This window comes from Bos taurus, chromosome 25 (assembly GCF_002263795.3).
Source record: "Bos taurus isolate L1 Dominette 01449 registration number 42190680 breed Hereford chromosome 25, ARS-UCD2.0, whole genome shotgun sequence".
Lineage (NCBI taxonomy): Eukaryota > Metazoa > Chordata > Mammalia > Artiodactyla > Bovidae > Bos > Bos taurus.
Genome location: NC_037352.1, coordinates 13,184,586 through 13,198,781, shown reverse-complemented (window position 1 = coordinate 13,198,781; position 14,196 = coordinate 13,184,586). Strand labels below are relative to the sequence as shown.

The 14,196-nt window shown below is 44.4% G+C and overlaps 1 protein-coding gene and 1 long non-coding RNA gene across 19 annotated transcripts in view; one reads left to right on the top strand and one right to left on the bottom strand.

Annotated features, from left to right (window-relative positions):
- The window catches only part of LOC104975849 (uncharacterized), a 93,507-nt gene that overhangs the window by 25,515 nt on the left and 53,796 nt on the right, over positions 1 to 14,196 (top strand). The window lies entirely within an intron of this gene.
- MRTFB (myocardin related transcription factor B) overlaps positions 3,009 to 14,196 on the bottom strand; it is a 315,742-nt gene continuing 304,554 nt past the window's right edge. For 17 of the 18 annotated variants that reach the window (XM_059881259.1, XM_059881261.1, XM_059881260.1 and 14 more), the window contains 2 exons: positions 9,346 to 9,406; positions 3,009 to 8,457 (listed from right to left, as the gene is read on the bottom strand). In XM_059881259.1, the coding sequence (XP_059737242.1) occupies positions 7,922 to 8,457; positions 9,346 to 9,406 (597 nt within the window). In that variant the 3' untranslated portion in view covers positions 3,009 to 7,921. The remainder of the gene's footprint in view (positions 8,458 to 9,345; positions 9,407 to 14,196) is intronic. The other variant, NM_001192293.1, reaches the window with a different exon arrangement.

Sequence of the window (14,196 nt, the reverse complement as noted above, 5' to 3'; positions counted from 1 at the left end):
ATATAGAAAAAATTAAAACATTCAGTATTAATTGAAGCCTACTTTATTTGCAATCTTAACTCCTCTCTTCCAGAAGTATCTTGAATCTTGGTATTGACATAAATCCATATTTTTGTACTTTATATAAAAAAGTGAACAGCATTATTGATTTAAAATGTTACTTGAATTATGTAGGCTTCATTTTGCACTCATCCTCAGCACCCTGAGATTCTTTCACATTGATACATTAGATATAGTTCATTTATGTAAATTGCTATGTTTAAATATTTGCAAAATGAAAGACAAGTTGTTTTCGATGTTTGTAAACGATGCTTTCATGTTTATTCTTGCATGTGATTGCCTGTGTGCATGTGTTTCTCAAGGATGAGTATCAAACAGTTGAGCTGCTGAGTCACAGGGTTTGTATCTTCAACTTTACTAGATATCATAAAATCATTCTATAGCTCCTAGGTTTTTGGATATGCTCAAGTGGCTCCACCCAAGTGGCACAGTGGTAAAAAAAAATCCTGCCTGCCAATGGAGGAGACACACCTTTGATCCCTGGGTTGGGAAGATCCCCTGGAGGAGCAAAGGGCAACCCACTCCAGTATTCTTGCCTAGAAAATCCACGGACAGAGGAGCCTTGCAGGCTACAGTCCATGGGGTCACAAAGAGTCTTGACACGGCTGAGCGACTTGAGCACATACGCATGTGTGCAGGTGGCTCCAGAAGTCCCTGTCCAGGTGGGCAGTTTCGTGAGTCATTGGGCGTGGCCCCGCCATGGGCTTCACTTAAGATACCGGTCCTGTAACCCACGTTCTGATTGGAGCTTACCTAGTACGCTGTTAACCATCCATGTGAGTAGCTAGCTACTTTGTCAAATGTGTGAGATTGAGGAGACTTGAGACCCCCAGTTGGGGTGAGACTGACATTAGCCAAATCTGCTGTCATCAATTGACTTCGTCATGTATCTGAACAGAAGATGTTGGACTGTGTGTGCCGAATGTACAGAAATGGTCTGGGTTCTGGGATGTTAGAAGCTTGGTCTCAAATCCACATTCTACTTTCTAATTCCAGGCAAGACGTTTCCCTTCTCTGTCTTGAACTGCCACGTCTGTTAAATGGGGACAGTAAGAGTTCCTCCCTCTTAGGCTTATGGTTAAATGAGGTTATATACAAAGTGTTTGGCACAGGGCCTGGCATCTAGCTGCATTTAATACATTTGCTGCTATTTCTATTAACCTGTGTCTCAACTGCATTCCTGTGCCCTGGTGCTGTGTACCAGGGAGTGGGGAGAAGGGTGGGTACATTTACTGGGGTTAGAGCACACAGGGCCATTGTCAGTAGCATCCTCCTCGAATGATCTGTCGCATGGCCATATCCACAAGGGCAGTCAGATAGCTGATGAGTGGCCTTGCTTTTTGTCTAAGTATACACTGTATGTTTAATTTTAATAACCTGTCATAAAAATTAGCAGAAAAGACAGCCAGGATGTCCAGATGAGTTTCTTTCTGAATCCATCAGAAAGGAAAGCTATTTGTGGAAGGAGGAATGAAGGAACGGTCGTTAGGTGACTTGGGATTATGTGACACAGAAAGTTGTTGGTGACACACATGTAGTTTGCATTTTCCTGAAACCGGTCTTCCCTGGACTCAGTGGAGGAGCTGCCATTCACCTCCAGCATCACGTGTGTGGGTGTGTCTGTTTACAAAGGCTTGGGTAGTCGCTTTGATTCGAGAGCAAGTGTGCTGCAGAGGATTGTAGAGATGCTAAATGGTGACTCTGTCCACACTTTGCAAGGCTTCTGGAGGCCTGTACTTCCCAAAGAAAACAGCATTATCTCCAGAAGAGTCTTCAGCCCTTTGGGGTCTGGGAGCCTTAGATGCCCCGCTGTCGACCCTTCCAGACTTTCTCAGCACTAGGTTTGTCCCCGCGCCCTTGGTGACCCCCTCTCAGCATTTCTTGACCAGACTCTGTCCTGCAGCCACACTTTGGTGCCAGCCCTCCACCTGGCACAGAGCAGGGCCTCAGCCAAAATCCCATAACTCTGACCTCGCCCGAGGAGTCTCCTCTGCTGGACTGTCCTTTACATGTCCTAACATCTCTCTCCCCTAAAGCTCCCGGCTCTGTCCCTTGCTCACTCCTGGGAATGCCTGGGGCGCGTTCTGTCCCCTCAGACGTGGTTTTCTCTCCCTGAGGGCAGGATCCTGGCTGGCAACATGGGATGTTACAAGCGTCTTCGTCCCTTGGAAGCATCATCTATTTACTGGGCCGCTGAGGCGGATCTCTTGGTCCCTGAAAGGCCACAGACAATGAAATTTCATTGTATGCTGGTGACCAGTGATCTTTCTTTCTCCCTCTCTGAGGGTGGTAAAACACCCGCTTCATAATAAGATACTGATATGAAAGTGATGGCTGCCAATGAAGTTGTACCCATTACTGTTTTATTTCATCAAAACAAAGAGGAAAATATAATACTGTTCTCAAAACTATATTTTAACCATAGGCTTCTGGGTTGAAAATCAAATTACATCTTTCTCAAAGAAACTGAATTCTAAAGACCATTTCTTTTGGTCTATAAAAATGCCTCATATATATGCTTTTGAAACGAGGCTGAACTGAAGGATGACCCGGGTCTTTGAGGAATCCTGTCGGTGGCTCATTTATTAGTGTCAAAGCGAGAGCCGGTTTTCTGCAGGCACGCGTGTGTGCATTCATCCCTGGGCACCAAGGCTTTTGCCAGAGCCCTCACTTGGGATTTCCTCATGCCTGTGGGAGAATGGACATGTCTTTGGTGTAAGTCTTGTTATGGTCGAGTTCAGCCGCTCCCTGCCTGTTTGGACCCGGGGCAAGGGTGCACCGCATGTGTGATTCACGGAGGCTGCCTCCGCAAGCCCGCTGGTCGTGTCTGGTGACTTGGCTGTAAAGCTTGTTCTGGACAAGGGGTCTCCTCCTGGCCCCCTGCCCCCACCCTGCAGCTCCCGTGACCCACAGCACGTGGTCTTTCCTCTGCACAGCGAGAGTCATAGTAAATCAAAATGTTGTTTTTTTTTATTTGAGACACAAAAATGCAAAATTGCTGAGATATCAAACATTTCCCGATCAGCTCCAATACGGCCACTATGTACAGAAGATCAGATGATAAATGTGCACACATATAAAAATACAGTACGCATTACCTATGTACAGCACATGTGCAAAATGTATGGCATTCAAACATGATACGGAATTGATTTCAGGGGTGCAAACAGCAAATACAAAGGCATCATGGTTTTTCTTTTAAAAAACAACATAAAGGCAATACATGAATGGACCCCCGATTGCCATCATTTTTTGTTTATTAAACTACTGCTTTGATAAGCAGGGCTCTGTAGATTGGTATCTTTCTCCTTGTTTTTCATAGAGTGAGATGCTAAGACATAATGTGACAATGAAAATAAGAAGAGAAACACCTATCTCATTGCATTTCTATTGCAAGCAAGAAAACAAGAAAATGAATTTGTATGTAGAAAGGAAAAAACTCTGTATTACTGCTAAATATGTATTATTCTTAACCCAACAAAACAAATCTATACTATTTTACATGAAAACAATAGAGGAATATCTACATCTTTGTGAAAATTATAACCTTAAATGGATAATACCTTTTTGGGACTGATTTTTGAGAGCTCATTAGTCTCAAATTTTAAATAAAAAGTGCCTTCTTTTGGCAAATACTTGGCAATGCCTTTGGTTCCTTTAAAGCAAGTTTGCATTACTAGTAGTTACTCGAGGTTAAGTACTTTTGGTAGCAACTAAACCCTTTCCTAAATGCTTCCTCCTCCTAAGCCAGCAAGTTTCCTTACAGCATGATGTGGAGAGGTAATCGTTACGAGTCTCGGTGATTCTAGAACTTGGTTAAAGCTTTGTCTTAGTGGTTGGCACAGAGCTCTGTTAAAACATGACAGCTGCGTCGAGATCGCCAATGACATGATGTGTTTGATTCCAGACAGCACCTTGCAGGTCTGAGATTGCCACCCTGTTATCACAGGGCCGTGACATTTTCTGATGTGATTCACGGAGCAACATGTTTGCGTGGAGGGGAAGAGCTCGTTTGTAAACATGTGCAGCTTTTGGAATTACAGGCCTCGAATCTGAGAGTTCAGGTAGAGACCCTTTGTAATGATGCATTTCCTCAAATACTGCGAGAAAGGGCGAACGGGGACAGCCGGAGGCCGGCTTATTGCCATGCGGCCACTTCACGGATAAAAACGCAGCCCGGAAAGGTCACTGAAGGAGCAAGTTATCAAAGGTTTGAACCGAGAAGAAGAATGACTACATCTGAGTTGTCATTTTCCAGTTTTGACCGAAACCATGTACAAGATGAGCGGAAACGCAGTGAGGCTGCTCTCCAGATACACACGTCCGCACGTGTGAGCCGCTTCCTGGTGACCCTGACCTTCCAGTTAGTGTTCTCTGAGAGTGTGGGCTGACTGTGTGGCCTCCAGGTGGGGGTCACTTTGCCTGGTGGCAGCGGTCAGGACTGACGTTTACGGTGACAGGTGGTGGCCTGTGGGGCGCTTCTTGTGGGCCTAGCTGTGTGGCCCGGTGGCTCTGCTGATGGATGCTGACAGTTGGTCTCTGGGAAGTTCTCGAGACAGCCCCTGGTGCCACTGCACACCCTCCAGCTGACTCATGGCGGGAGCCACCAGACGCGCCCGGACATGCGTGTGAGTGAGGGGTGTGAACCCAGCCGCAAGCTGGCTGTGGACAGTAACGAGACGGTCCGGCCCTGGCGCGGACAGCTCTTTTGCCAGCTGTGGTGGCCAGTTTCAGCCTGGGATCCTGAAAGGGACTCTGGAGAAAGCTTGTATGGCTAGAATGATCTGGGGTGGAGGAAGCCTGAGTCAGCTTTGGTGACCAAATAGGTGACACACTCCTCATCAGCTGTCACTTGGCGTCCACTGACCTCACAGCTCGTGACGGCGCCTCTACGGGCGGCAGCTGGGGGACCACACCATGTTGCTTTCACCACAATTCTGAGAATGCACATCCATGGATCACAGAACCGTGAAGTTTTTGCAAAAAGGAAATTTAAATAAGATCTCTTTAGTGCCATAAAAATATTCATATAAAACAAACACAAACAGTATCTGAGCACGAAGTTGCATGAACTCAGACTGCATCTATGTACAAATACGTGGCAGATACTATACAGTAGATTGCACATTTCAGGAAAAACACTAGGACGTGAAGCACGCAGTGTCCTATGAGATTTTCTAGTACATGCTTTGCTGAAATGTACAAGATGACCACATATGCCTGGACTTGCCAAGGCTCTGCAGCATCTTCGATGTAACTTTCTGTTCTTCCCATCCTTAATGACGTGACCTGGCACCTATATACACTAGTAAGGTAAGCTCGATACTACTGTGTTTCAGGAGTATTTAGGAAATAAGACTGGACGTGAGATAATGTTTCTAGAAGGTGGCTGTCTGCTGGGCAGTATGGTACTTTGCAGGGTGGTACACAACAGTACCACCCCCTCCCCCCAACTACACACGCACCAGGACGGGAGGGCAGGCGGCAGCCGCGAGCGTCAGTAACTGGACACTCCTTGCTGCCTTCAGGGGAGATGCTGCTGCGTGAAGGTGAAGTGGGCGCTTCAGCGAGTCATCGTCAGGAGAGAGCAGGCTATATATAAGATGGCATTCTGTGCACTGCAGTGTGTGTTTTTGGAGAGCAACCTTCCTGTGGCATGTTTCAAACCTATCTCAGCAAAGCAATAAGGGGAGCTGAGGGCTAAAGAACAATCTATATACACAGTGCAGGATGACAGAGATAGAAAGTTAAGTCAACAAGAGCCAATACCACTAGCTGTTCAGTTGCTTCCTACAGTCCCACTGATATCTGCTGCTAATTTAATAACATATTTCAATCTAAATGAATACGATGCTCAGAGTCTAAGTGTGGGCCAGACAAGCCCCGGACAAAAACTCAGGGCCCAGACCCCCCCTAAGAAAAGCACATTCCCGAGTCAGTAGCCCAGCCCTGGAGACAGGCCTTCTGAGAGGAACCTACTCACGCCCAGGATGCTGACCATCTCGCTGGGCTTGGTCAGAAGGTGGTGCTCTGCTCAATGGTTACGATTTCCCACCTGTTGGATGACCAATCTCTAAGCACCCAAAATACCTACTACAGACCACGCTGCGCCTGACCACCTCTGCCCGAACCATCCAGAAGCACTTTCCAGTTGGGAGGGCTTTCCACTGAGGGCTCCAGGGTGCCGGGCAACTGAACACTGGGAAAATGGACTTTTCTTACAGAGTAAAATTCACAAACTGAGATAAAAATATAAAGTCAGATCAGTTCTTGGGCAAAACACAAAACCTAGAAATGACTCACAGACTCTTTCCAGGTAATGGGTCAGGCTGCCCGTCACTGTGGGAACATTCAACGTTTACCGACCCACAGAAAACCTGACTACGGTTTACCCAAGGTGAGGTGAGAGCACAACGCTCTTATTTAGTAAAAGTCTCAACACTTATAAGTAGATTTCGGGTGGGTTTTTTTTTTTTTTTTTTTTTTTCAGTTATTTTATATTTTGTCATATACTTAAATGACTAGCAATTGACTGAAATAATTTTGGAAATCCTGTGACAGTTGGCATTTTAGAAAACTCTGAAACTATCCTACTCGACAAATATGACTTTTTCAATATAAAAAACTACTAATAAAACCTCCAGTTTCTCAACCTTCAGCCTGATGATACAGTGAGAGCTCAGGTATGACATCCAGTTACAAGCCTGGAAAACGGTAACCAGGGATTGGTGACCGAGAAGAAGAAGGCCAGGGCTGGGTCTGCTGGCCGACCTGGTGCCACTGTGCCACCTGAACCGTGCTGGGAATGCCCTTGGGGGACGACAGACTGCTGCCTTCCTTCTCTTGGCAGCTTACCAGCGCAGAAAGATATTTCATGCCAAAGCCTTTTCTTGGTTCTTTGAGATGGACCTGGTTACCTGAAAGTTAGTCAGCAATTCCTTAAATACGGAAATAGACATGGCTCAGGTACTCTAGAAATATTCGAGTTATTAAAACAAGTAGGACCACTGGGTATCCAATTCCTTACTCCAATGTAGGCTGTACAAATCACAATGTCAGAGCATACATACAAGTGTCTAATATACACATTAAAATCAATGTAATCAACCCGGAGGGCTGCTAATAGACTTTTCAGTGTTATCAATACACCTGGACTTCTTAGAGTGGATTGTTTATGACAGTATTTTGTAGACATTGTCTGGTAATGGTGAAAGATCTCCCATTTCAATTTAAATCTGGAGATCCGAAGTAAGATTCCCCCAAATCACAAAATAAACTAGAACACACACAAAAATTACATTGGTTTCTGAATGGAACCAAAAGTCTTCAGCGGGAAGCTGTCACTGAACTGGCTGGTGCTGGCCACTGCCCTTGACCCTGGCTGCATCTTGGGCCGGGCTCAGGCCATTTCTAGGAGATACCCTGTGCAGTGATCGCTCACCTTTCTTTTTGAGTGGAGCTGTCTGCCTTTTATTTAAGGTCTTAAAATGACCACAGAGGTTTAACTGTAGCTGATGACCAGAGGCCCTCATGTTGTCACCCTGCATACCTTATTCTTCGCGTTTTTAATCTAAAGGTACCTTTCGTTCTTTACTGAAGTCTGGAGAAACAGATGAGTCTTCTTGGAGTAGTGTTATTTTCAGAAGGCTCTGTGCTATATTAAATCACAGGCATTCACTGCTGGATGCAATGAAATGTTTTCAACTTGGTTTCCAGCCTCTGACCATCCATCCCATTCCTCTGTGACAACATATTATAATTGCAATGATGCAACTCTGGATCTGTCTCTAAAATCTGACCTTTTTGAAACATCGTCGTTGTCTTCAAACCTCATAAAGTCTGAGACGAGAAATCTGTGCTGTTAGTCCCATGGCAGCGGCAGGTCCTGTGGGTCTAGGAAGTCGGCAGAGAACATGCTGGGAGTGGTGGCGCTGAGCGGTGTGAGTCCCGATGACGTGCCGGGCATGGTAATGTCTAACCACTCCATGTTGTCCAAGTTCGAGTCAGAGAGGTCAAGGGACAGGCAGGGCGTACTTGCAGCAAACTGGGCCTCGGCCGTTTCCATGGGCGAGTGTGAGGGGTCCAGCACGCCTGAGTGGCTCAGCAGGTCGTTCTGGAGGTCCTCGATCAGGGAGAAGGGCTCTCTGTCCTCGCTGCCGCTTTGCAGGGGAGCGATTTCATTAGCTGAAGGTAGGGTTCCATCCAGGAAGGCTTCGAGTTGGTTCTCTAAGCTGGCAGATAGACTGCTCATAGGTTCTAAGGATATGGGTGGTGCCATTTGGACCTGGGGTGGTGGCCGGGACACCACGGTGCTGACCGGCATTGTGGTGATGCTGGCTGTCACTGGTCTCATTTTGGAGATAGGAGAAGGTTCTTCTTTTATAGGGAGGGAAATCTCTGTGTAAAATAATTCATAATTAGCAGTGATTTTGTACTATTTAAACATTTCTATTCATTAGGGCACTTATCTTCTCTTTGTGCAATGACTTATACTTATTTTTAGATATATGTAAGTTTAGGCAGAGAGATCCTTGAATTTTTTTTCTTTTTTTTTTGTGGTTAACATTCCCTTATTCCTATTTAAGATGACAAGACTATAAAAAATCTAAGATGTTCAATCATGTGTAGAAAGTGCTTTGCCTTTGAATTTTAATAAAGCTGCTTGGGCCCAAGCTAGGTAACTTGGTTTTTAAAAAAATTTTATTAATTTTAATTGGAGGCTAATTACTTTACAATATTGTGGTGGTTTTTACCATACACTGACATGAATCAGCCATGGGCATACATGTGTCCCCCCATCCTGAACCCCCCTCCCACCTCCCTCCCCACCCCATCCCTCTGGGTTGTCCCAGAGCACCAGCTTTGAGTGCCCTGCTTCATGCATTGCACTGGGACTGGTCTTCTACTTTACATGTTTCAAGGTAACTTGGTTTTTGCAAAATAACAAACTGGAATGTTTTTATCCCATCACAACAATACACACTTGGAGCAAGTTTTGAAGTTTTTCAATGTGGGATTTAAATATGGTTCTACTGTCTTTTGAGATGGCCTATCTTTTTCAACAGGCATACATCTATTGTCAAATCTATTACATTACTGTGTTATACTGAAACAATGGCTGCTCTGTCTTAATAGCCTAAATTGAATGGATTTAAAAGAATAAAGTGAGGTAGAAGCAGAATAACATGTTTCTCAGTACTTAGCAGATGTGTGGTGGGCTCTAGAGGAAAACCGCCATAGACTCGTGATACGACTCTCTAGGGATCTCATGTGACCTTGACCTACCTCCGCTTTTAATGAGGATGTCAAAGAGGTCGTCCATCTGCTGACTGTGTGCATTGGAAATCTACAACAAAGGAGATATATGTTAGCTTTCTTTTGTACAAACCTGGGAGCATTAGACAACTGGGAGCACTAACAACCTTACAGAACATCCCGTCTAACCCATCCTTCGATAATTTTGAAATTCTGAGGTCTCCTGAGACATGAAGCCCCACCCTGCGTGGCAGAGCTGGTTGGTTAATAGAACGAGAATGGGGTGAATACACTTACATTCTATCACTGTTTGCATTTTGAGAGGCTTCTAACACTTTCTTCTAAAAATGTCTTCATTCATTTGCATTTATGTAAAAATATGTTTAAAGGTTTCCAGCCTTATTGAGAGTTACCTGACACACAATAAACTACACTTACATAAGGCAGACAATTAGATAGGTTCTGACATATGTATACATCCACAAAACTATCGACTCAATCAAGGTAGTGAACATACCCATTTCCCCCGAAGTTTCCTCATGCCCTTTTGCAATACTCCTTTCAGCCCCAGGCAACCTAATGACCTGCTCTCCTTGAACACAGAAGAGTTTAATCTCCTAGAGTTTCGTATCAATGGAGTCATACAGTTTGTGCTTTTTGGCAGAGGGGTAGCGGCGGCTTCTTTCACTTGACATAATGAATTTGAGATTTATCCATGTTGTAGAGTACAGCAGGAAAAGTTCGTTCCTGTTTATTGCTGAGAGTATCCCACTGTATGGAAATGTCAGTTTGTTTGGACTGTCGGCACTCTTTGGCTATTACAAATAAAGTTGCTGTGAACATTTGTGTACAAATCTTTGTATAGACACGTTTTCTTTTTTCTCTTGGGTAAATACCGAGGAGTAGAATGCCAGAATCATAGAATAGGTGTATGTTCAACTTTCTAAGAGATGGCCGTTTTCCAAAATGATGTTGTTTTACATTTCCACAGCAATGGATGTTTCTACTTGTTCTCCGTTCTCGGCAACACTTGGTGTGGGCAGTCATGGTGGACGCCTGACAGTGAGTAGTGGCGCTGCCTTGTTTCAACGTGCACTTCCCTGATGACCAAGGATGCTGAGCGTCTTTTCATGTGCCTATCTGCCATCTGTGTATCTTTATGGTGAAATGTCTGTCCCAGTCTCTGGCCAGAACTTCTTATGCATACTGTTTGCATGGTATCTTTTTCCAATTATTTCTTTCAACCTTTGTCTTTGTATTTAAAGTATGCCCCTTATGTGTGCATATAGTATTATCTACTGCAGTATTACATCGGTGCAAAAAACTTAGTGGCTTAAAACACTAAGTTTCTAAGGGTCAGGAATTTAGGAGTGGTTTAGGTGGGTAGTTCTAGTGTGGGTTCTTACATGGTGCTGTAGTCAATATTCTGGCCAGGGTACAGCCATCTCACGGCTGAAGAATGTCCTTGTAAAGGTGACTGACTTCGTGAGGACAAGGTTGTTGACGGGAGGCCTCAGGTTCTCTTTACGTGGGCCTCTGCAGGGTGCTGCTGGACTGTCCATGCGGCATGAGAGCTGGCTCTCTCCACAGCCAGAGATCTAAGACAGCGCAAGCTGGGTGGCTTTATGACCCAGTTTCAGAAGCCACACACCATCTTTCCTGCCAGTTCCATTTGTTAGAAGCAAGTCACTAAGTCCAAGTACACAACATGCATTTGGGTCTAGTTTTCCACCTATTCTGATAATTCCTGCATTTTAACAATTATTTATTCTACTAGTATGTTTTACGCAATCATTGATATGGTTAAGTTTGGGTTTATCGTTTTAGTATTTGTTTCTATAATATTTGTCCTGTTTCTTGTTCCTCTTTGCCTGGCCTTTAAAAATATTGATCTTTTGGAATTCTAGCTTAATTTTTCTATTTTTAAAAAGCAATAATTAAGTTGTTACTGTAGATATACAATATATACCCTTAATTTTCCATAGGCTACTTAATGTACCATTTCATATAAAATATAAAACCCCAGTAAACATAAAGATCATTGATTTCCTCCATCTTTTATTAGTTATTTTTAAGTATTATAGCTATATATTTTATAACCCCCTCAAGTTAGTGTAAAATCTTATAATACAGGTTTTGTAGTGATGAATTCTTAATTTTTCCTGGTCTGCAATAAGAAGGAAAGCGAACTGAAGGATATTTCTACTTGACAGAGAATGCCGTGTTGACAGTGTTCTCCGGCTCCCCTACCCCTCCGCCCAAGAACTTTAAAGATGTTGCTCCATTCTTTTCATGCTTCCATGGTTTCTGATGGAAAGTCCACTGTAAATCAAATATAGCTGACCCCTGAACAACACAGCGGTCAGGCGAACTGCCCTCCTCCCTTGAGCAGCTGAAAATCCACGTTATTACAGTTGGCTCTCCCTACCCGTGGCTCCAGCCAACCACAGGTTGTGCAGTGCTGTACTATGCATTTATTGAAATAAATCTGTATATAATCGATCTGTGTGGTTCACACTTGTGGTGTTCAAGGGTCAAGAGCAGTTGTTACCTGTGTATAGTGTATTACTGTGCCCTTGATGCTTTCAAGATCTGCTCTTTAAATCTGGCTTTCAGTAATTTCACTATGATATGACTAGGCCATCTATTTATCCTGCTGGTGTTTATTGAGCATCCTAAAGCTATAAACTTTTTTTCATCATATTCATAAAAAATCTGATCAGTATTTCTTAAAATATTTACCTGCCTCATTCTTTCTGTCCTCTCCTGGGACTACCATCCATAGCCATGTTAGACTGTTTGATATGAAATAATAGGTCTCTGAGACTCTGCTCACCTTTTCCTTAATCTTTTTTTCTGTTATCCAGACTTGACAAGTTCTACTAATTTTTCTTCAAGTTCACTTTTTTTTTAAACATCTGCCACCTCCATTCTGCTAAGACAATCTATAATTTTTTTCATTTCAGACTCTGTAATTTTTAGTTTTAGAATTTCCATTTCATTAAAAAAATCTTTTCTATATCTTCTTAACATTCTCTTTTTTTCCTACAAGTAAATTCTCTTTTGTATTATTGAGGATAGTTATAATAGTTGTGCAAATTCTGTGACTCAAATCAGCTGGGTGTTATTAGTCTTAGCTGATTGCCTTTTTCCTTTGAGAAAAGGTCACATTTTCCTGATTCTTTGTATATTGCTGTGTTGTGAATGGCTGTCATGGATACCAAGTTGTAGAGACTGTATTCTGTTATTTTTCTCAGATGAGGTTTCTTTTATTTTAGTAGGCAGTTAACTCGGGTTGGACCTGAACCACAAAATGTTTGTTGGGCAGAAGATCCAATCTCAGGTCAGATCTTCTGTCTTTAGCTGATCTGCTATGACTCTAGTCCATGCCTGTGTGGTTTAGGGGTGACCCAGAGATGTGGGCAGACAGAATTTGGGGATCTCCTATCTCAGTTGAGAGCAACCCAGAAGGGGAAGAACCAGTCTTCTGGATTCCCAAGGCATAAAGGCTGTGGTTTTTCTACCAGTAACCTCACCACTTAGCTTGACCCCAGAATAAAAACAGCAAAAACGGAGCACTCATGCCATGGAACTCCCTCTCAGTGCAGACTTTTCCTGGGGATATGACTCTACCTGTTCACTCTTCAGTGACTTTACTATGACCAGGCTTTATAGCTCTTATTTGTGGGAAACTGAACTGGTAGGGCCCAAGTAAGGCCCTAAGTAGTGGAATTGGAAGTCTAAGTAAATGTATTTTAAAAACCTCATAATCCCTAGTTTAATGCTCAGTGGTGTATAGAGAGGAATGAGATAGCTACTCATCCAAACAGAACCTGACTCCCTTAGTCTGTATGCATGAGCCAGAGACAGACAGAGGGCAGGGATTAAAATCAGCTCTTAGGTTAAGGTGTGAGGATGAGTCTGTGTTGTTACATTGATCAACTAAATGGTATGTAGCAACCCGTATGTGAGAACAGGTTTGGAAGGATTTTCTTGAAAACATGCTCCTTCTGGATGGACCGAGGGGATCACAGTCTAGTCCAGCGTCATTTGTTTCAAGTCTTCTTGTGATATCTAAACCGAGTTCTGAAACTCAGCTTTCTCCTCATAAATAAACGCCCCTGCTGAGTCTGGAACTAGAGGAACATCTTACAACTAGAAAAGTTATCTTCCTTTGGTACTAAGTGGATATGAAGAAGCACTGGAAACTGCTTCCTCGAGTCAGCAGTCTGCCCTGGGCACCCTGCTCGCCGTCTGTGAGTGTGCCAAAGTGGGCCCTGTTGCTGGTGCTGAGCAGTGTCTGCAGCTACTCGCTGGGGCAACCAAGTAGGTCAAGGTGGCCGTGGCGTGGCTGCTGCTTGCTGGAGAATGCTGAACCCTCGGCCCCACACACCCTCAACCGTACGTGAAGGCCCCACGGAGTCGCACATGGACTGTGGGGGCAAGGAGAGCGGCATGACCCTGCAGGCGCGTCTGCTGTGGCTGTGTGAGCAGACAGTCTAGCTCTGATCAGCACACCTCCTCGTTCACCGTCAGCATCCACGCAGTGGCATCAGGTCCATTCCCTGCAGCCTCTTATGAGGCCGGGGTTCTTCCTTGACAGTGAGTTGAGTTTTAAGCTGAGACAGGCAGTAAGCCCAGGCGTGTTCAGGGTAAGGTCTGATGCGGTTGTTGTCATCGGGCACCCACCTGAGGCCAGATGCTTTTTACAGACAGGAACTCTGCCTTTTCCCATCTCTGGGATAGATATGGTAGGCCAGGAGGGCCTCTGTCCTTCTAAAGTGCGTCTGCTCAATACACGAGCAGAGCTGCTCATGTGGGCTGGCCTGCTGGAGGTGAGGGAGTGGTGACGAGGGACAGAGTGGATGCAGGTGCTGGGTG